This window comes from Mytilus edulis, chromosome 7 (assembly GCF_963676685.1).
Source record: "Mytilus edulis chromosome 7, xbMytEdul2.2, whole genome shotgun sequence".
NCBI lineage: Eukaryota > Metazoa > Mollusca > Bivalvia > Mytilida > Mytilidae > Mytilus > Mytilus edulis.
Window position 1 is genome coordinate 8866010 of NC_092350.1, and position 24611 is coordinate 8890620.

The following is a 24611-nucleotide window of genomic DNA, read 5'->3' on the forward strand; positions in this document are numbered from 1 at the left end:
TCTCAGGTAGATTTTCATTATAGATTTCTATTTTGGGCTTTCCATAAATATTTCTATTCATATTCCAAAATGATCTAGCGTGATCGGTTTTATTTTGTTTTAAGAAATATCATATATAAAAGTACATCTTTGAAGTTCTTTTATTGACACAAATCTATATTACAGAAAAACAAATTTAATATGTGATATACCTTCTAACTAAATATTACCAATAAATTATTGTCGCTTATCATAACATCCTCTACATAAATTGTTGTATTGACAATGTCCTGTTGATGATGATAAACCACGGGCTTGACTTTAAATGAAGGTATCTGCTTTATTGTAGACGCAGAAAACATATAATACATTTGCTTCTTTTGATGCTCCTGATGAAGGAACATATTTTATATCAGTCGTAGCTGTTAATAGAGCGATGGAAAATTCAAATGTTGTTTGTTCTGATGGTGTCACTGTAATGACAACTATACCATATGTAAAAGACTTTGTATTTGAGGGTTCAAAAACCAGGGCAAGACTTATTCAAGATGATACCGGAAGTGTATGGTTGCTTGATAATGTTTTACAGACACATCTAGTAGGAAATATTAGTTCTAGCTGCAAGTAAGAAACAATAACACACAATTTTACTTTTACATTCCACAAAAAAGGAAAATCTAATTGCATTAGTTACAAAAGAATGAGATAAGATTGTCCCAACAACGAATTACTCCTAAAGGTTTAGAAATTATCAGATTGGTTAATAGTTTCTTTATCTAAGAAAATAGAAACATGCATTATATGGTAAAGTCACTCAGTGTTGGGTTATGAACATAGAAATTATGATGGGTTTAATGCTAAAGTATATAGTCAATATTGAACGAAAAAGGACCTTCATCAGAGGCAGAATGGTTGATTAATGTTTGCACCCTATTTATATATTTTAACCGCCGGTTACCATATCTATACAAACTCAACCGCCTGTTCACTTAACCGACGGTAACCATATCTATATAAATAGGGTGCAAACATTAATTCACCATTCTGCCTCTGATGAAGGTCCTTTTTTGACCGAAACCGGTCAGGCTATGAAACATCACCAGGCGCTGTTAATTATGTGTATTGGTATATATACTATATTTTTATGCTTTTACATTTTTCTCACTGATACACATAGTTAATATGGCTTCTACTAACGAAAGCTCCATTTGGAGTAAATGTGTTTAGAGACTACGTATGTCAGTACACCTTTCCTATATTGCCTATATAGTCAATGTTGATTTGATAATGATCTATTAAAAGAGGGACAAAAGATACCAAAGGGACAGTCAAACTCATAAAACCTAAAACAAACTGACAACACCATGGCTAAAAATGAAAAAGACAAACAAACAACAGCACACACGACACAACATTAAGTTACGACTCTTCACAAAACATCTTTTATATAGGCAAACACATTTTATCAGAGGCAAATTTATAAAATAACAGCGAAAACATTGAAACATTGCATTAAAGTGTACAGATACATTCATCGTATACAATTACTAATATAAAATTAATCTTGTAAACAAAGACTACAAACGAAGATCTTAAACGAAATAAGTCTGATTTAAAACAATTTTTTAACAGATTATTCTACGATGTGACCTTATGAAAGACAAACATTTAATAGGTAGCAATAACAAAAAAAAAAGACAGACAAAAGAATAAAACTTTTCAGCAGTTTGCAATAAATAATACACAAACCTCACAATTTTACAAACTATACTCTGAATAAACTCTTAGTAAAACAATATTATGAAGATATCACAAAAGTGTCATTACCCGTTTCATGAATCGCACTCCTGATATAAACAGTACACGTTTAATTGAAATTTAAGGAACACACATTATAATTAAAACTCAATAAAAACATAAACAAACGAACGTCTTTTGGAGAAGATATGTAATCGATTACGGGGAATCATCATCTTTTTAAATGCCTTTATTATGTTCAATGCATGTTTAAGTTAACCATAGAAACTTGTGCACCAAACTTAGTTTAAAAACCTCCTGTTCAAACGGTAGTATCTATGATGAGTTTATTTACGCAATCAAAAGTGATAAAAAATGGATACACTTATACAGCAGTTTTTTATTCTAAAACGTGACTTTTTTTGTAACTTCTATTGATCTGGGTTTGAGATACTAATTTTCCAATTTCAGTGTTTCAAAAGAACAAAATATTACTGTATTTCCTATTGGTAAACCTTTGTCAAGTTACGGAAGCAAACTCTGTGTACACTCCGATAACTTAAATATACTAGCAGTTGTAGTTAAAGCATCTCAGGTTTGTATGAGTAGTTTTAATATTTAACCAGTCTGGCATGTACCTAATGCCTTCATTATAGTTGAAGCGAACCATTAAGAAATACTTAGTTAACTCGGATTCAATGATATTGTGAGAACAATAATACAATACGCATGCCAGCAATACTTAAGTCATAATCGTTTAACAGACAAGAAAAGTAAAAAGGCAAAATTGACAGCTGTACAAATATATGAAGCACATGTATACCCAAACTAGGAAATTCCCCTAATTGCGTCTACTTTTAGTTGCACTGGTCAATGTTTTATTGAATTGATACTGTAACTCTGAATATGCCTGATCTTGAAATTGTGAACACGGTATAAGCAAATCATTTTCAGTCTTAAAAACATGCTATTATTGTTTAACAACTGTGACAATTGACAAATAATTAAATTGCATCTGTATTTTCTATAAAAGAGGAACGAAAGATACCAGAGGGACAGTCAAACTTACAAATCGAAAATAAACTGACATTATATGGTATACTAAAATGTATGCATATTCTTATTCAATAAGCAAAATTCTGTCCAATAATAATTTTATTTTCAGTTTAAAATGTCATGGAAGTCAGGAATTGATTACAAATTAATTCACGATTACGAAGTGGGACTGTCCTCAACCACACACAGTTTCGCCCCCGATATAGTGCCATTTCGAACAACCAAACACCATACACATTTCAGACTGAATCATCCCGATGTTCCAGATGGAAAGGAATTTCACGTTATCTTAAAATCAATTAGTAAAGCTGGAGTTGAAGGCATACAGGTTATATCTATTTGATAAGTCATTTCATATGCAACGTATTTATATCATGAATGTTTCACCCTCATTGCTTTCGTTATAGAATTGCTGTGTCATATTAATACATCAATTTGCGTTGAGATACATAACTTGTAAATTCAGATAAACGATTGGAATAATGAAATCAGCAATTGTACAGTAAATTCAAAGCGTGCATGAGCGAGATATTGCAACACAACAGAAAGAGGGGATGGGATATCTAATTATAATCAAATTAGCACGAAAAACATCATGGAACAACAAGAAATGTTTCAAGGGCTCCTGTGTTATTTTAATAAGTAGCACATGGTGTACCTATTTTATAATTTCTTTCATTACCAATACTATTTATTACACTGTTAGTTGTTACTTTATAATATGGTGCAAAAATAAACCAAACAAATCAATTCATTTTGGGCCCAGATGACTTTTAAATTGTTTGCATTAAATTAAAATATATCTTTAACTCATCGGTGTCCTATATTTTTCATTATTCTTTTCAAATAAGTTGTACTTATAATTATGCAAAACAATTATGAAATTAAAATGATTTCTGTAATTTAGTTCTTTCTTTATTTCGATATTACCTCTAATTTTCCATTGAGCTCAACAGAAAAAAGAACCTTAGCAAAAATTAATGCTATTTGGAAAGACAGACTGTGAGTTAATATCAACTGTTTTCTATTAAGTATATGATAAAGTTCATTTATTGTTTTTTTTTTAGCGAAAGCCTATATTTAAAAACAAAATTGATTTATACCCTTGAACCTCCTTAAATGTATCAACAGTGTTAAATAAACTCATCATAGATACCAGGACTAAATTTGGTGTTCATTTGTATTTTTCATAATTATAAGTTAACGAAAATCCCTTTGAGAACTATTATTCATATTTCAGAGTATTGGTCCATTTATAGTTGACACAACAAAACCACAGTTTTCTGGTGTTCAGATTGACGTTAATTTAGTAGACGAAAATATAATTGCAAATTGGTCGGTTGGTGCTTTTGTGGATCCAGATGACCCTTTTCCGATGCATTTCCAATTCGCAGTTGGCAAGTAGTATATGTGTACATTAAGTTAGGAAAATGTAAAATATCAAAAATAACTCTAAGGATTATTCAAAATGAAAGTCCGTAATCAAATGCAAAATAAAACGCTCAAACACATCAAACGAATGGATAACAACTGTCATATTGAATTTGATACAGGCATTTTTCTTATGTAGAAGTTGGATTAAACCTGGTTTTATAGCTGGCTAAATCTATAAACTTTATGACACTTTCATAAAATTCCATTAATGTATTGACAGCGATGTGTTATCAGAACATTATGTAAATCATTTTGCAGGCCTCTAAAATATTTTAAAATTACAGCTGTGATCAAACTAAAGCTAAGATGTCTGTCTCTGAGGTCACAATAAAAATTCGAAACTTTATATCATAGGTGTAAATGAACAATTCTAACAGGACGTTTTTCAAACGATTTGAGTATACACCCATGCTACATGTATAATATGAATATACTGTTTGAGCTGTTCCGATCGTATTCCCACATCATATGTTTTTTTTATGAATGAGCTACCCGACGTCAAAGAACGACAACGTATGAATATAAGCATTTTATAGGACAATATCCGTTTGTGAAACTGAAAATCATCACAACAATGAAACGTTAACAAACGACGCTAAAATGCAAATATGTCATTTTGTAAGAGATATAAGGCATATATGTTACATTATCATTTAAATTCATCCAAACCTATTCAAATACGTTATTGTAAATAATTTAAGCATGTCACTTATTAGGTTTGCTCCGTTCTTTTACATCAATTCAATAGTGCGTTTATTTATGTGAACGGCACATATTTGCCTTCACCTAGAGTGCTTCGATCAAACCGAATGGCTGTATTTGACGTTTTAGAATCCAGTTAACTCATGGGGAGCTTGAATTGTTTCTTAATTAATTTTCTGTATGAAAGATATACTCATCGATACAGGTAAACTCAAACAATGGTTAACTTTAATTGATGAATGACGTGGTGCGTATATATGTAGGACTCGGGGGTTCGATGGTACTCCGAACCGCAATGGTCACGCTGAAGTGCGTACAATAGGTAACACGCTGAAGTGCGATGGTGACATTGTGACGCTAACTTGTTGATAACTACGCTGTTGTGGTTACGCTGAAGTGCGATGGTGATTACGCTGAAGGGCGATGGTCTGTCTGCATGTGACATTGAGTAAAAACAAAATTTTAGTGAAATTACATCATTTAAAATTGACAAAAGTAGCTGCTAGCCTCTCATTTGAAATATGTTTTAATGTTTGTTCATTCCACACAAAGACTTTACAATCTTAATTTTTTTTAATCTAATTTATAATTTACCGATTCTCCTATTAATATTGAGTCAGAAAATATGGTGTAGAAGATTGAAAAATATCAGAGTGTAGATCTATATAAAATAAATAGTAATTGTACCGTTTTCCTCCAAAATCTTTGAAATAAGCTGATTCGCCGCTGAGTAGAATAAATAAATTGAGAAGTACACGTATACATGTAGGAACCAGTCAGGTTATTTTCGGCTTCACAAGTTGTAGAAAACTAAATACTGTAACCACAATAAAATAAGACTAGAGTGACGGTGTTCTTACAGATCAGGATTTTTTCGGATTTACAAAAATTTATATCAACTTGATATAGCACAAACATTTGTAATACTATTAAGTAAGTTCTTTATTTTATTGTCCATACAAAATTTTGTGAAGCATACTAGAGGAGGAATCAAAATTCATCTTAAGCTCAAGACATTTCATTTGTCGTATGAACAATTTGCAGCGAACACGGGTAAGCTCATCTGCAAACCAAGTTTATCTTTTGTCGCTATGTTCCCCATGGTTTGACGCCTGACAAAGTTTTAAACGTTTTTGTAATATCCACCTGCATTGCTGAAAACTGTACGAGACTAGAATCGTTGGTTACTTTATTTATCCTTAACTTAAGTTAATTAGTCACATGCAACTTTCATCTACTAGCATGAAACCTTTATCAACAAAATATTATTCTCCTGCCTGAGAATCCCTGTTTTATTCTTAATTCTGTTGTATTTAATGTTACATAGTACGTTGTATCTAAAAACGTCGCACTATTCAAACGTCACGCCAAACCATCACACTTCAGCGAACGGACCATCGTCCTTCGGCGCGGACCATCACACTTCAGCGTGACCATCGCACTTCAGCGTCCCCATCGCACCTCCAAGACCTACATATATAATACAGTTTGGATGTAATATAGATGCAAATATACATTATTTACGTTAATAAATACCAATATAGATGTGATGTCAATCATATTTTTAATGATAGTTCCTGTGTTTTATATATATGCATCACGATTTATATTTTATGCTTCATCATTCAGTGTTTGAGAGTTGTGAAAATTAGATTAAATAAATATTTAACTGTATGATTGAATTAAATAGGTCACAAACCAGACATGTACGACATTCAGCCATTTAGAAATTTACAGTTCGCCGGAACTTGTTATCAAACAAAGCATCCAACTTGCACAGCGTTACCTATCTTAAACCTAAAATGGGCGCTCCATGGTCATCATGCTTACTACTTTACCATCAAAGCTACAAACTTAGCTGGTCTGTCAGTTACGAAAACATCGGCGAGATACATTCATGATGTACAGCTTCCTGCAGAAGGAGTAGTTACAGATGTATTACCTACATATAAAACTGGAACACAGCTAAAGGTAATACTCAAATCGTGAGTAGTAAAAATAAAACAGAGCAAAGAGCGTACACGTAGTTCATCTTTTGACTTTCACATTGAGGTTTTACAAAATCAGTTTATGTTTGTGTAATTGCTATATGTGTTTTAATATACAATGTATATAAATTGGTGTAATGTTTATACTCATGTTGTTGATATTCGCGGGTAGGAGATAGAAAAAATTTATTTTTCATTTCACAGTAGACACGTTTTTACATTTTGAACGTTATATTTAATTAACGTAACATAACTTCAATGTGATTTCCTGATTTAGATTTCTTTAGATTTAAGTCTACATAGCTTAATTTTTTCTTCTTTGAAATCCATTTTGGAAATTATGAAGTAAATAATCAAAATATTTTCCCTTTTCTTTTAAGGATAACGGAGATATAGATTTTACTATAGAAAGAACAACACTAGCAGTAGCATGGTCCGGCTTTAAACATCCTCATCAACTTGTTCATTTCAGTGCTTGTATTGGGACAGTTCCCAAAACATGTGACGTATCAGTAATGACTGCGTTATCAACAAACGATGTTCACATCTTTAATGGTTTAACTCTACATCCTTTTCAGGTACGAATTGTCGGTCTTTTTGAAGGTTTAACTAAGAAATATGTTATGACAAATGTGATGAATCAAATGTCATATTTGCATTTACACAAATTTGAAGACAAATGTACTTCCAGTGCCTCAATATGATTTTTTTTAAATACGGTGTATAGTATAACCGTAAAATTCACCTTAACATATTTGAATTGGTCAAATTTGGAACTCGTCAAGTATTTTACTTCAACTTAATTTTTGTTAGTTATCCTTACATTCGCATTGATGGAGTAACGGAGTAACATGAGTTTTGATGTCATAATATTGAATGCGGCTGATAATTTCGGATGACGAGATCATACGGATCGAATAGATATATAAATAATGTGGATTTTTTTAAATTCTATATGAAAACATTGTTGTTACGTCATTCTATTGTTTTACCCGTTCTTTATTCCAGTGATTGGACTATCATTTACTTGTATGAAACCATTATGTTACCTTTAACTGTCCAATATGTTTTAAAAAAGCCCTCCTCTTTCTTAAAAATATTGGACAGCTAAAGGTAGCATATCTGATTCGTACAGGTGAAGGATAGTTAACGTTCAATCACTGAAATAAAAAAAAACAAAAAGGTGATATATTCACGCAAAATATTTAGAGTAGTCCTTGCGCATGCAAAAATCATGATACGAATACCTGGTGTTTATTTTTCATGCAGTAATACATGTTCATATGATGAAATCATAATCTTTCAGTCAGTTTAATTGAAGTCTGGAGCTAGCATGTCAGTTAACTGCTAGTAGTCTGTTGTTATTTATGTATTATTGTCATTTTGTTTATTTTCTTTAGTTACATCTTCTGACATCAGACTAGGACTTCTCTTGAACTGAATTTTAATGTGCGTATTGTTATGCGTTTACTTTTCTACATTGGTTAGAGGTATAGGGGGAGGGTTGAGATCTCACAAACATGTTTAACCCCTTCTTTTTTTACCATTTTCCGAGTGTTCGGTCTTCGGCCTCAGACCTATACAATATTTTACAGAATGAACTGTCATCGGCTTATATCATTTACTAATTAGTCCTTGTAATCACTGAATGATTATTTTGAGTTCTTTATAACAATCATCAATTTTCTTTTGTTTATTCCTTTTTAAAGTTATTTCAGTCTTAGTTTCAAAGCCTTTAAACTGATAAAAAGATCAGGTATTAAGTCTACCTAACAAGTAGTACAATATGGTACATTTCGTTCCTTTCTCTGAGAGTATAATGAATTTACAGTAATCTGCATAAGATTTTATATGTTGAAAACACGCTATTAAACTGCGATATTGATATTTTATGTCGTAAATGTCTTGCGAAATTCTTAGACGACATAAGGTTTTTAAATAAAAATCAGAGTAATTAGATTTTTCATCAATTTCCGGATGATCTTAGCTCTTCTGACTAGTTTTTCGGTACTTTTTTTTATTTTCTAAAACGGAAAAACTTGTATCTTCCGCGGCGCAAATCTCTAAGGGCCGGTCAGTGAACCCTACTAGACGACCTAGGAAGCTTTAAGTTTTCCTTGTTTAATTTTTATAGACTTCATTACAATGTTTTCAAATAAAAAATGAATTTCTTTATTGATCATTCCGTTATTCTAGCACTGAAAGATTGGATGCTAAATGTACACATCAGCAAATTGGGTTTAATTCTATATTGATGAATTGTAGATGTATTATGTGACTATAGAAGCAAAAACAACTGCAGGGAGAGTCAATGTTAGCTCTGATGGTGCCAGAGTTCTGGACATCAACAAACATCTCACAGGGATTGTAGTGAGGAATGGCAATAACTGTTCTGGTATATTTTACTTTCAGAATCTTATTTCTTCAGTTATTCAAAATAACGAGAATAAAATAGAATGCTAATGTGAATTGAAACGCGGCTCTTGGTATTACATTTAAGGATTTGATTATCAAAAGTCACAATAGTCTACAGTAATATTTTACTTTATTAATTAAAACATAATTGTTATAAGTATTTGATTTATTTATTTTTATTAGACGCTCCGGGTCTTCAGATAAGTCATCATACACAGGTAGGTTGAATTATATTAAAATGGTGAAATTATACTGAAAAACTTTGCTTAATGAGTGGACTCCTTGCAACAAATAAGCAATTATGACCAAGAAAATATAATTAAACTAAGTAATTTTACGGCATATTGGAATGAGATGATTATGTTTTTAATTACAAACAGTTTGATCTGAAATAATGAGGTATGATCTCAACTGTATTGAGATATGAGCCGTGTAGCTGTTTATGGTCATGCTATTCAGAAGTATAAAAAATACAACAAACTACAAGTATGATACACCACATTGACAAAAATGAATAGATATGATGGACAAGGAGCCAGGATAATTTGATTTGAATGGGTTTTTTTTACAATTCTGATCCGGTAACTTTCACACAAATGGCATTTCAAGGCTTAATACTTGAGAACAAGCAAATGGTATTTTTAGGCGTAATACTGGAGAATTTCTTAACAGTTCTTTCTGCTTCTCCTGTATGAGTCACATACAGTTAAAAGGACACGCTCTGGTATGTTTTATTATCACCTACACATTTTATTTGAACTACGGATGCCTCATATTTAATACGCTAATAATTATGAATTTAAAATATATTCTAAAGATGTAGCTAGCTTCGATTATTTTTGTTTGTCTAAATATTTGAAGGACACCCGTCCAACTTGTCATGAGGACAATGAATTTCAAACTTCAACGACAACTTTAAGTGTATATTGGAACGTATTGTCTGTTTACGATCCATACATAAGAGATGCATTTGTCAAGGTAGAAGAAAGACTTGTTGGAAGTAAGTTACTGCCTTCTATTACACAATTAGTGGTAATTATTTCACAAACGAATAAAATACGAAAAAAGCAATAACAAAACAACGGGGAAATGATCGTATAAGGGAATTTATGTCATGTGATTTGGCACAATTTTAAATTAATTATCAAAATAGCTCTTGATATTTCAAACGCTCGAAAATGAAAACGATGTTGTTCATAATTCACTGTCAAAATCAATAAAATTAATTTTAGAGAGGGTCGTGTTGTTAATTGACCCTTAACAAATATTTTAAACAATTATTTGGTTTAGTTTGTTGACGAAATTATAGTTGAATGGGCAGAGGTATACTGCTCTTATTTTATTAAAATCTTTTATTTCATTGCATGGTTATTTTTCCCTACATGAAATACAGTTAAAGACTGTGAGAAGCAATGGTGGACAAGTAAAATGTATTATTTGTCTGATTGACTTAATTTTTATTATCTAGTACCCACTGCTCATGAACATTTCAGATCGTATGCTCTCCTTTCGTTTTATTTTGAGGACACATCGAATAAATAGCAGACTCGACTTTTTTTTGTTATCTGATTATTATATAATGTTTTACCCCGATGAACATAATTTGAATTGAGCACATTCATAAAAACCCGGTTTGTTGGTTAAACTCATGATGCTCAGTCTTTGGTTTTCTTTGTTTTGTTTATAACTGTAGAGTTTGCATATGAATTTGATATCTTTACCCTACCTTAAAAAAACTTTCTTCAATAAAATAATTGACCGTTGATATGAATACAAATTTGGATCACCAAAATAGCGAAACTATCAAGAGATATCAAAACCAATACAATAATTGAACATGCCACTTCTTAACATGTAACGATTCTAGCTATAAATTATCGTCAATTAATTACTAATTGTGTATGGAGGGAAACTTCCGGCTAGAATTTAAAAAAAAACTACAATCATCAGTTTTGTACTGCTATGATATTCTTATTTTCCCTTCAGATATTTGGAAAGTATTCAAAGACTACGAGTATATTGGTCGACACAAGTATGCTACGTTGAGTGATTTAGACTTAAAACCAGGAAATTCATACAGAGCTGTTGTGAAATTCTGTGCTGAGAATTTATGTTTTCCTCCTGTTAACGGTAATGGTGTAACGGTTTTAATATCTCCTCCATCTACCGGTAACATAACCCTTCAACTTGTGAATATGACAAATATGAATCAGGTACGTTAAACAAGTATGATTGTCTTAAGAAATGAAAAAGTCTAAAAACTTAAGTAAAGTTTTGAACGGTTGTTCAAACTACAATATAATATGACACAAAGACGTAGTCCGATTGCAATTTGAAAATTCAAACCATTTGTTCTCAAAAAGACATTAAAAATATATCATTTGCATATAGAAAATCAACTGTTTTAAAAGACCCTGAAATGACGAATGTAAAGCAATTCAGACGAGAAAACTAATGGCCTTATTTATGTACGAAGTGTTCACATGTGGTGCTGATCCTTATTGGCAAAATGATTTGTCGTTACATTAATACTTATCTTGTTTTTTGTATTTTTGTTGTAGTGCAAAGAATATACAAGAACAGTTCTGTATTTTCTTACTGTTTCAGCTTTATGTTACACTTGAGAAGATGTATGATCCTGATATCAAAGACCACAAAGCAGCGCAGAGTGTTGTCACATTTTATGAGTGGGCATTAGGAGATAATGTTGGATTGCATACTGTTTGGAATAAAATTGACAACTTGACTGCAGTAGACTTGGAACATGTAATTATTGTGTATTCATCTTTCCATTAATATATTTAAAGCATTTAATGTTGATAATAAACTCATCATAGATAACAGGACTTATAAAAAGGCCAAATAAAGTACGAAGTTGAAGAGCATTCAGAACCAAAATTCCTAAAAGTTTTGCCAAATACAGCTAAGGTAATCTATGCCTGAGGTAGAAAAGCCTTAGTATTTCAAGAAATTCAAAAATTTGTAAACAACGACGATACTCAACCCACACATAGGCCTTGTTAATGACACATAGGCAAAATAGTCGGCAGGCTAAATCGCAGTCGAATAGTATTGAAAAACAAAACAAATTAAAAGAAAGTGTGTGAATGCTTAATAAGGCTATCTATACTTGGTTCAGAATTAGAGGATAAATAGATAAACAATGTTACAAAAGCGTTTAACTTAATCATAATGTTTTCCATTTCAAACTAGATTATTATTATATCAGTAAAAAGTCAAATCACAAAAATAATGAACTCCGAGGAAATTCAAAAAGGAAATTCCCTTTTAAATGGCAATATCAAAAACATCAAACGAATGGATAACAACTGGCATATTCCTGACATGGTACACGCATGAAAATAGTGGATTCATCTTGGTTTTAAAGCTAGCTTTACCTCTAACTTGTATAAACTATTTGTATATGATCTCAAGATTATGCGAAATTGATATAAGATACAATTTGCAATCACTTCACTGCTATACTTGCATCATTTTCAGTTTACAATTTTATACATATGTATTGGGTTTTTTTTGTAGGCACGTTTTGTGATATATTTAAACAAAAGTTTGGATTTCTCAAAATGCCGCAAGGTTTTTATAAGAGGCTACAATAAAGCTGGAGTATGGTCTATGATTTCAAAAGAGATTAAGACGTGTACAATCCAGGATGGCGATTCTCTGATTGTACCGAATATTGTAATAGATGCTGTCGGAATTCAAGAGAAAACACTGGGTACGTTCATATCATTGAATAGAAATTGCAGTCATGTTGTGATTTATTTGCATTGTGCGCATTAAAAGGATGTATAATATATAGCTTTTTGGCCACCATTGATAATATTTTTAGTTATTAAAAACGATTGTTTCGTGATAATCTGAATTTGTTGGAGGTACAGTTGGGTGCAGACCAAGCATTACATGTAAACGGGCCTAAAAAGTTAACGCGGCGTTTACTCGCGTGCACTTCATGTAAACGCCGCGTTAACTCCGCGTTAACTCCGAAATTTTAGTAGACATAAATAGTAAACTGGCGTTTACTTTCGCGTTTACCTCCGCGTTAACGCGAAAACCGCGCGTCTTCTAATTTTGTAAAGAGTAAACGGGCGTTTACTTTCACGTTTACTTCCCGTTAACGCGAAAAAGGCGTGTCTTCTATTTTTGTAAAAAAAAAGTAAACGCCCGTTTACTGTTTGTAGTAAACGCGCGTTAACGCAGATTGACCTCGTATCCTGGATACACTGACCTAATATATCACATGATAAGGTACATCAAAATATCCATCTGTCCATTTTCGATCAACACATTGACGATTGCATTTAATGAAATGACACCTCTTTAATTAATTTATTGAAAATTAATCATTGCATATAAGAACAAAATGGAAATGCGTCCTGGACCTGTAAAACCATTCGTGAGAGGATATTAAGTATAAGAAGATCTGGCAAAAACATACTGAAGTTAGAGATGAGTTGATACGATCAGATAATGTTCAAGTTTCTAGACAGGGGATAAGTGCATTTCTACGACGTTTCCGTCAGAGTAGATCTGTTACTGACTTTAAAGTAAACACTAGACAGAAAATGTTACAGGAAGTACATCTAGAATTTATTGACGAAACAATTCGTAATGATCTAGAAATATCCGCTAGATAAATGTTTATATTTCTAATAAAAAGTGTTTTTGAATGTTAAGGTTCAAAACACATATACGTAAAATATTAAGTCATTTTAACAACATAAATAAATGTACAAATGCACACGACGATTATTTTATAAGATACACAATTAGTTAACGCGAAAAGTAAACGCGCGTTTACTTTCAAGTGCACGTAAAAATACAATTGAGAAATCTGTAGTAAACGCCCGTTTACTTTTACGTGCACGTAAAATTAAACTTGTGAAATCTGAAGTAAACGGCCGTTTACTACTGACTAAACGGACACAGAGTAAACGCGCGTTTACTCGAGTAGACATTAGAAATTTCCATTTTGACCGCGTTAACGTTAATGAAGTAAACGGGCGTTTACTAGTAAACGCGAAATTTAAAGTTAACTAACGAAATATGTGCACGCCGCGTTAACTTGCGTTTACTTTATGTAATGCTTGGTCTGCACCCAACTGTATATGTAGAATAATTTGAGTTAAAATAAGGTGTCTTTAATCTTCAATATCATCGGAATGTATAACTATGAAAGCATGTTTACATTTCATACCAGACACAACCTCAATTGAATAGGGATCTATACAGAAAACTAATAACTGAATGACAAAAGGTTATAATAGTTATCAAAGGTACCAGGATTTTAATTAAGTACGCCAGACGCGCGTTTCGTCTACACAAGACTCATCAGTGACGCTCATATCAAAATATTTATAGAGCCAAACAAGTACAAAGTTGAAGAGCATTGAGGATCCAAAATTCAAAAAGTAATAAATAATGCATCAAGCCAGTCGAAGATCAGTAGGTTTTTTTTACACTCCACTTAAATAAACCAATAAAATGTAAGCGCCACTAAGGCCGTGTTCCCATTGACATAAACTCGGTGTTGTGTAAGTGTAACTCACACGTAAACTAAACAAAATTACGTTCCAATTGATAAAACTCAATGTTTAGATGTAGTGTATATCATGTTTTGTCTACATGCAGTCGATACTCGATGTAGGCCATGTGTAGATTCAGTGTACATAAAACTAGGCATTTAAAACATTAGTTTCACTGTGCATATTTAAAGAAGAAACGATTTTTGAATAAAATTGATATTTATAGCAATTATTATAATAAAAGTTCTTTACAGAAACATTTGTCTAAACTTGATATATTTATTTGTTTTGTTTAGAAATAAAACTTAACGTAGCTTTATTAAGCCCTTATCAAGACTAAAAGCAGCATCATTGCCGAACACATAATTCATTTGAAAATTAAGGGATTTCCGAATAAACTTGACTTACACAGAAATATTTGCCACTGGTCTTTACTCAAACAACGATTCACTCATAAATGCATTACTAAAACAGTGTGAGGTAAATGTATTGTTTGTGCAGTATCTCGGATCCGTGAAATTACACTTAAAAAGTTAAAAAAAAAACAACATTACCCCCCCTTTTTTTTGCCAAATACTTCTTGGAGAAAAGTACCATTTGAACAAACAGAAAAGATAGAAATATAGTGATCCCTAATATATCAATCCTTCTTCTTCGTCTGTAAGCACGCTGTTGCAGCCTACGTTTTTTAATGCTTAATCGAGACATCTTTAGTATCTTTAAACCACTGCAAATAATCAAATTGGCTTCCATAAAGAAGCAACCCCTTTACTTCAAAAAAACAAAAGGGGGGTATTTTTTTTATTTATCTGAGTCAGAATTTTTTCCGCACAAACGTTTTACGGGTTTTTTTTTTTTTTTTTTTTTTTTTTTTTTTTGATGCTGGTAATCAATTTTTTTTCTTCCAACATTTAACACTATAATGTATGGGGAAACTCTTGATTCAGAATATTTTTTATCATCTATAGAACCAGAATTGTTTTCTTTATCCAATTGGTGTTTGGAATATTTCCATCCCCCTATTCAGAGTCAAATGGTCGTTCCCTTACTGCTAGAAAAGTTGTCCGAAAACTTGTTTCATTCGATTCTACGTAATGAACATTTAAATGACATAGAGTTTACAAGTGTGAACGAATCTTATGTACAGGTAATTAAAAAAGCTGTATAGATGTGAACAAATTTAATGTGAAACCAATGTCCAGTACATTAAACTAATTGTAAACAAGTTTACTGTACATGGAGTTTGGTGTGAACACGGCCTAAGAAGTGCTGAAAATGGTACAATTGTAGTAAACACAAATCAATCATTGAAATTCAATATTCGAGATTTATTTTCTGACTTACAACTTAATTGAGAGAAAAAAGACCGAATGATACATATGGATTAGCATTTTAATTTATAACATACCGAAAAATAAATACAAGAGAGTTCATCAACAATAGCAAATTGGTAAACATGTATATAGATTGAGCATTAATTGTACATGTGTTTTAAGGTAGCACAATACAAAGATTTTTTTACTTCCAATAACTAACCTTTGAAATGCTGTTACTTTCTTATGAATGCATAGAAAATAATAAAAGAGGTATATATAGATAGATAAAATATAACATTTTTAAATGAATGCCATATTTTTATTATTAGCGGCAAAATCTGGGTAAGTTCACTTCAATGAATTTAGCTCTATCATCTATCATGGGCTTCAAAAGGGTGTCGCAGATTGTCTCTATGGTATTCTATTCTCTCATAAATCTCTAATTAGTGTAAACATCCTTACCACATAAAAGAAGATAATGTTTAATAAGGTGTAAAACTTGTTCTATACATTCTATTTGAAATCTGAGGTTTGATAGGTTTGTAGATGATGGCCATAGGAATAACATATAATAAAATCAATCCTCTAGGGATACTTAGCTATGCAGAAGCTAATTTCAATTGAAAGTGGAAATTTGGTGAAAAATATTTTAGACACAGTTAACATTATAATTGATTACATAATTGTTGCATAATACTAACATTGCATTAATTTGAAAGACTAATATGTTAGATATCCAAAACTACCACTTTTATAAATTTTCGAGTATTATTAAGAAAGTTACAGATTTTGGGAGTTGGAGTTATAAAATCTTTGTATTGTGCTGCCTTAATCACACCTTTTAAAAAAAAAAATCATATTGGCAGATACAGCTAGTTTCAAAGTTATATGTTTATCAAAGCATATTAATTGTTCAGCGAGAAAATTTGTGAGTTAAGAGACACGAAGAGGCACCTCTTGGTTTTATAATAATTTTTTTTTACATAGATTAGGCCGTTAGTTTTCTCGTTTGAATCGTTTTACAATATCATTTCGAGACCTTTTATAGCTGACTATGCGGTATGGGCTTTACTCATTGTTAAAGGCCGTACGGTGACCTATAGGTGACCTATATATGTTAATTTCTGTGTCAGTTTGGTCTCTTGTGGAGAGTTGTCTCATTTGAAATCATACCCCATCTTCTTTTAATATATATTGGCATGTAGTGAAAATTTCCATAAATAAATACAATATTTGGGGACAACAGCTTCCAATGTTGTTTTGTACTTTTTACTTTTTTCTTCTGGTTTGATTATTATCTAAGTTTTAATCTCATAAATTGATTAAAAAATACAAATCATGATAACAAAAACAAATTGGGAAGATTGACAGTGATGTCAGAGTAGGCGTCTTTTATTTTCCCTGTTTCCATCACCATGCAAATCTACATTTCAAGAGATAATAATCGGGAACAGGATACAATCGGTCTGAAACAAATATAAAAAAACCCTAATACATCGTAAATTACGGATGGCCCTTATCTTCTTATTATTCCTATTTTGTTAATAATCCGTAGGAAAAAATGTCTACTCTATGTAGATTTATTTACAATTGTTGTGCATGGCGGTTCAAACTCTTGACCCGTATGTATAAAGCTATTTAAGTTCAGATTTGTTCCGAATGGAGATTTTTAGCTCACCTGGCCTAAAAGGCCATGTGAGCTTTTCTCATCACTTGGCGTCCGTCGTCGTCGTCGTCGTCGTCGTTAACAATTTTTCAAACATCTTCTCCTCTGAAACTACTGAATGGATTTGAATGAAACTTAAGATGATTGTTCCTTAGTATATCCTGCACAAAATGTGCGCTTCGATTTTTGATCCGTCAAAAAACATGGCCGCCGTTACTTAAAATAGAACATAGGAATCAAATGCAGTTTTTGGCTTATATCTCAAAAACGAAAGCATTTAGAGCAAATCTGACGGGGTAAAAATGTTCATTAGGTCAAGATCTATCAGCCCTGAAATTTTCAGATGAATCAAACAAACCATTGTTGGGTTGCTGCCACTTAATTGGTAATTTTAAGGAAATTTTGCAGTTTTTGGTCATTATCTTGAATATTATTATAGATAAAGATCAACTGTAACAGCAAAAAAGATCAGCAAAGTAAGATCTACAAATAAGTTGATATGACCAAAATTGTCAATTGACCCCTTAAGGGGTTATTGTCCTTTAATGACAATTTTTCACAATTTGTTCATCATATTTGCTAACTTTAAAAAATCTTCTCCTCTGAAACTACTAAATGGATTTGGTTAAAACTTAGCATGATTGTTCCTTAGATTATCCTGCACAAAGTGTGTGCTTTGATTTTTGATCCGTCAAAAAACATGGCCGCCGTTACTTAAAATAGAACATAGGGGTCAAATGCAGTTTTTGGCTTATATCTCAAAAACGAAAGCATTTAGAGCAAATCTGACATGGAGTAAAAATGTTCATTAGGTCAAGATTTATCAGCCCTGAAATTTTCAGATGAATCAAACATCCAATTGTTGGGTTGCTGCCACTTAATTGGTAATTTTAAGGAAATTTTGCAGTTTTTGGTCATTATCTTGAATATTATTATAGATAAAGATAAACTGTAAACAGCAAATATGATCAGCAAAGTAAGATCTACAAATAAGTCAATTTGACCAAAATTGTCAATTGACCTCTTTAGGAGTTATTGCCCTTTAAAGACTTTTTTCACAATTTGTTCACCATGTTGACTTACTTTAAAAAATCTTCTCTTATGAAACTGCTGTATCAATTTCAGCCAAACTTAGGCTAAATGAGTTTCAGAGTTTCAGAGTATCTAGTATAAATTTTATATTTCATTTCCTTGTATGTCAAGAAACATAGCTCCTATGGCTAAAATAGAACATAGGAGAAAATGATTTTTTTTTGCTTTTGAAGAAAATAGGACGATTCAAAGAACATTTAAATAAATTGAAAAGCCAAAATAATCATTGATGAGAGATTAAACCAAAAAAATTCAGGTGAGCGATTCAGGCTCTTGAGAGCCTCTTGTTTTAAATGTCAAACGATAAATTAGTACTACGATTTGATTTCTTAACTTAAGTGGTTTTATGCATACGTACTCAGAAGTCGAAGACAAACTTCCAATTTCATGGTAGATAAACTTCTGTGTTACACTTTTATATTATTTATTGCACTTTTTGCTGTATAACAAGTTATTTGACAAACATCGTGCGTCATCATCACCTGGAAATCCGGGTCAAATATAATTCTTATACCAACCATTTAGGAAATTATGACAGGACATCAAATGCAAGCTTATTAAATAATACAAATGTGTATTCTGCACCTACTCTCATTGCCAATTGTAAATGTAAGATCAGATATGAAACTCACTTAACTGTATATGTTGTATTCTTTATTTTAATTTGAGGTCAAATATGAAATAACAAATATTTGATAAATTTTTTTGAATTAAGAGATCGACAAGTGTGTCCTCAGATATATAAAAAGATGCAAGTGGAATGATATTTCTGATTAATTTATCAATAGTTTCAACCATTAAATATCGAAATGACGTTGTATCCTATGTAAAGTGATGTTAAAATTAAAAGTGAAAACTGTCGAATGTTTTAGACGGTGAAATACTTGATGGATATGGACATGACATCATCTTAGAGGAAAACGGTAGATGGGAGGTACCTGACGTTGACTATTCACCTTATAAGAACATAATCTCTGCAACATGGCCATTATTACGTCACAAAAATTATACCTGGGCTGTGATCGACTCAGAAAATTTAGATGTCACAAGTTATTACCAGGATGATGCAAAGCTTCAATTGAGGGATCCATGTTCGCACCCTGATTCTGTTAAATGTGGATTTACAGGTACAAACTAATTCAATTCATTTCCGAATAATTATTCTGTATTCTATTTATCTTATCAAATATATTATATTACCTTTTGTGTATATCAAAGATGTCAAAGAATTAATTAAGTCATGTTGTAACATTTTCTGTGTTCGTGTGAGGAAAAGAACCCATATTGTAAAACAATTAATATTAAAAATCAGTAAACGAAAAAAACGAAAAATGATACAAGGAGACAACAACTAAACAAGACCAACGGATATTTACGTAAACAGCTACAGGTTATTACATTGTATATGTACTGACTTGAACTTTACGAAAACTCAATACGGTATAATAAGCTAACATGAACCGCAAGTTAGAAACACTGTAGAGCAACACTTCAAAAAGAAGCAACTAACGACTCAAATTAAAGTTAATAACATTAAAGTAAAATCAGCGCTTCGGCAAAACCTAGAGCAGTGGTGTCTCATTAGTGCCAAATCACAGAACAAAAACTGTAATATTCAGTTACATAAAATGTGATCAAATACGAACGACACTCATCCACAAACGAACAAAATGACATAAATTTACAATGAACCGATATAGCAGTATAATCAGTTACAAAAGGCTTGTTTGAAGACAAATATCACAAGACTTAAACAGCAATTAGTGCAACGTTATGGAAATCATTATATAGCCCACCATTAACATATGCATTCCAACATTTTATAGAAAAAGAATACATTAACGCTATATTCAGCACTAAAGACGAACTAGAACATGGTAAGCGATACATAGTGTGTATCCATGCACCAAGGAAAGAGGTAGAATATGAGAAATGGACAGAGGTTTTATACGAAACAAATATCTGTAGTGATGGAGTAACGGTTGATCTAACACCACCTACACCTGGTCATGTTTGGATTGGCATTGATCATAATAGGCAATACCAAGTAAGACACATGTGTTATATTCTATATTATTCATAAATATATGCCTAGATTAGTATGCCGTCCATTATCACTGAACTGGTATACATTTTTGTTTATTGACCACGCATCCTGGATGCGGGAGTTTCCTGCTGCATTAAAGACCCAAAAGTGGCCTTCGGCTGTTGTCTGCTCGTTGGTTGGCTTGTTTTCTCTTTGACACATTCCCCATTTCCATTCTCAATTTTGTTATAGTTTGTATTTATATCAATTTGAAATAACAATAATAGTTATACATGTAGAAAGTCCAGGATACATTTGAAGCATGGTTCTGCATTAGAGAAGAAATAGCTAATCCTCGCTCCCATCGTAAATACGGAAATTCGTATAACATTTGTCGTAAAACAACATACTAAAATGAATTCTTACATGTGATTCAAAACAAGTTACATGCATACATGAACTTACATGTATTGAACTTTTCCGTGTGCAGAAACGAGTGAAGAAAAGTGAATCTCTCTATTTTCAGTTGTGTAATACCGAATTTTTACTTTTCCTTTTTTCGGGAAAGATATTGTATAATAATATTATTGTTCCTTTTTTATAAACTTATTTAGACGTTTTGCTGTATTAATGTAACTTTCTGTAGCAATTTTAACGGACAAGGTATACATTTTTATTAGGTAGATAGATGAATAAAGAGACGCAATCATTACTTGAACACATCTAAACCGAACAAAAAAACCAGAACACACGACAAATAATGCGGCATTACATAACTTTTATCTAATAAGTAACATTTTGTTTTCAATTATTACTCTTTTTTCTTTATATAAATTATAAATAAACTAATATTAAGTGCCACTTCAAATACGGTATTACCTAAATTTAAATTAAAATTTGGCGACTCATTCGCTCATTTTGAGAATAGGAATACAAAATAAACCTTGAGAGAATCTATATAACTGTTGTGTTTTTGTCAATTTGGATTCAATATATTTGAATGATATATGAAAAGATCCCTATAACTGATCAACTCATAGCATGTAGAATAATATGTTGTGAACAAACAGAAATACGAAAATAACTAAAGGAGGGAAAATAATGTGCCCTCCCGATTTGTGATAGGTGGCAGCTTCACGTCTAGCGTCAAATTATTATGCATATTCATGACAAAAATAGTAATGTTATATGAACATCAACAGTGCTTTGTATTGACCGACACGTTGAGTCAGAATTATAGAATGTAAGTTCACAAGGTAACAGTCCGCGTGGAAACATACCACCTAACTCGAGCACAATATTCCGACTCCGAGCCGACTCGGTCTTTGCTGTAATCCCTAAAAGGTGCGTACTCTGGCAATACGTTATAAATATCAATTATACTCTTGTTTATTCGACCTGGCCGTGTTTCAAATCCTTAACCTCGAGAAGACTGAGGCAGTTATCTTAAATGTAAAAACGTACATAGACATAAGTTCTTACAATAACAAACGGGTACACTGTCTTTACACTACAATGAACACAAAGTTATCATAAGCACTTACGTTGTGCTGATTTAATAATTAACAAACGTTGTTTTGCTATCTTGATAATAAAGATATATCAATATTATAAAAAAAGTGTTAGGATTGATCATAGTATCGATTTTTACACGAGTCATACATGACTCATTGAGTGTGTGTCATAATTATATATGTCATAAAATGAAAACAAAACTAAAAGTAATAAAAATGACAAAAATGGCCCACCTTAAAATGTGTAACAGAACATTTACATACAATATAGGTTTTAAAAATCCAGCATTTATTGATTTGGAATTAAGCATATTCATGCATTTTAAAATTTGATTTCAGGTAGTTAATTTGAATTAAGATAATAGGTTTGTGGAAAAACGGTGAAATTTTCTTATTTTAAGTGCAATGTAATATGAAGAGCTATTTTGATTTGATGACGCTGCCGTCAGTACCATGGTTGACGGGCGGTGAAATTTGCCATAAAGGTGTTGTCATCGTAGTCGACGTTCTTCTGGATATTTAAATTTTTATTTTACACATTTATCTAGTAGTAGTTTAGAAAAGGAATAACAGTACTGTGTCGATGGTTTTCCACCGTCTTTGCGGATTTGGCACTTGTTATACTTCCCAAACAGAAATGTTATTACTGTATTATTAGCCTTTTGTAGTTTATAATGTAGCATATTGATCTATTGTTATACAAATTCATATCTAATAAAATTTGTAGATTTAGCTAACAAAGTCCTTATATTTGTATAAAGTAACATTCGTTTATAGTGCAAAATTGTTTTAACGTTAAATAAGCTACAATTAAAAATTGCTTGCTAGTCCCTCTTTGTGATTAATATTAGATAACTCTGGTTAATTTCCTAATCAATCTATCATGAAGGGGAGATAAATAATTGTATCTTTATTTATAGTCTTTTTAGCTCACCTGGCCCAAAGGGCCAAGTGAGCTTTTCTCATCACTTGGCGTCCGGCGTCCGTCGTCGTCGTCGTCCGTTGTCGTCGTCCTGCGTCCGGCGTTAACTTTTACAAAAATCTTCTCCTCTGAAACTACTAGGCCAAATTTAACCAAACTTGGCCACAATCATCATTGGGATATCTAGTTAAAAAATTGTGTCCGGTGACCCCGCCAACTAACCAATATGGCCGCCATGGCTATAAATAGAACATAGGGGTAAAATGCAGTTTTTGGCTTATAACTCAAAAACCAAAGCATTTAGGGCAAATCTGACATGGGGTAATATTGTTAATCAGGTTAAGATCTATCTGCCCTGAAATTTTCAGATGAATCTGACATTCCGTTGTTAGGTTGCTGCCCCTGAATTGGTAATTTTAAGGAAATTTTGTTGTTTTTGGTTATTATCTTGAATATTATTTCAGATAGAGATAAACTGTAAAAAGCAATAATGTTCAGCAAAGTAAGATCTACAAATAAGTCAACATGACCAAAATGATCAGTTGACCACTTTAGGAGTTATTGCCCTTTATAGTCAATTTTTAACCATTTTTCGTAAATCTTAGTAATCTTTTAGAAAAATCTTCTCCTCTGAAACTGCTGGGCCAAATTATTTGAAACTTGGCCACAATCATCATTGGGGTATCTAGTTTAAAAATTGTGTCCGGTGACCCCGCCAACTAACCAAGATGACCGCCATGGCTATAAATAGAACATAGGGGTAAAATGCAGTTTTTGGCTTATAACTCAAAAACCAAAGCATTTAGAGCAAATCTGACATGGGTAAAATTGTTAATCAGGTGAAGATCTATCTGCCCTGAAATTTTCAGATGAATTGGACAACCTGTTTTTGGGTTGCGGCCCCTGAATTGGTAATTTTAAGGAAATTTTGCTGTTTTTGGTTATTATATTGAATATTATTATAGATATAGGTAAACTGTAAACAGCAATAATGTTCAGCAAGGTCAGATTTACAAATAAGTCAACATGACCAAAATGGTCAGTTGACCTCTTTAGGAGTTATTGCCCTTTAAAGTCAATTTTTAACCATTTTTCGTAAATTTTATATATCTTTTACTAAAATCTTCTTCTCTGAAATGCTGTGCCAAATTGATCCAAACTTGGCCACAATCATCTTTGGGGTTTCTTGTTTAAAAAATGTGTCCGGTGACCTGGCCATCA

The 24611-nt window shown here is 32.0% G+C and overlaps 2 protein-coding genes across 2 annotated transcripts in view; both read left to right on the forward strand.

Annotated features, from left to right (window-relative positions):
- The first annotated feature begins 341 nt into the window (after positions 1–341).
- On the forward strand, positions 342–4177 carry LOC139482936 (uncharacterized). Its single transcript, XM_071266965.1, has 4 exons — positions 342–603; positions 2188–2311; positions 2882–3100; positions 4013–4177. The coding sequence occupies exons 1-4, from the start codon at positions 416–418 to the stop codon at positions 4175–4177; spliced, it is 696 nt and encodes a 231-aa protein (XP_071123066.1). The 5' UTR covers positions 342–415.
- A 2426-nt stretch (positions 4178–6603) lies between these two features.
- Positions 6604–24611, forward strand: part of LOC139529866 (uncharacterized) — a 42892-nt gene continuing 24884 nt past the window's right edge. The window contains exons 1-10 of the mRNA XM_071325805.1: positions 6604–6879; positions 7277–7474; positions 9162–9291; positions 9495–9529; positions 10173–10311; positions 11298–11524; positions 11919–12077; positions 12852–13047; positions 19801–20055; positions 20755–20975. Coding sequence (XP_071181906.1) covers positions 6613–6879; positions 7277–7474; positions 9162–9291; positions 9495–9529; positions 10173–10311; positions 11298–11524; positions 11919–12077; positions 12852–13047; positions 19801–20055; positions 20755–20975 — 1827 coding nt within the window. The 5' untranslated portion in view covers positions 6604–6612. The remainder of the gene's footprint in view (positions 6880–7276; positions 7475–9161; positions 9292–9494; positions 9530–10172; positions 10312–11297; positions 11525–11918; positions 12078–12851; positions 13048–19800; positions 20056–20754; positions 20976–24611) is intronic.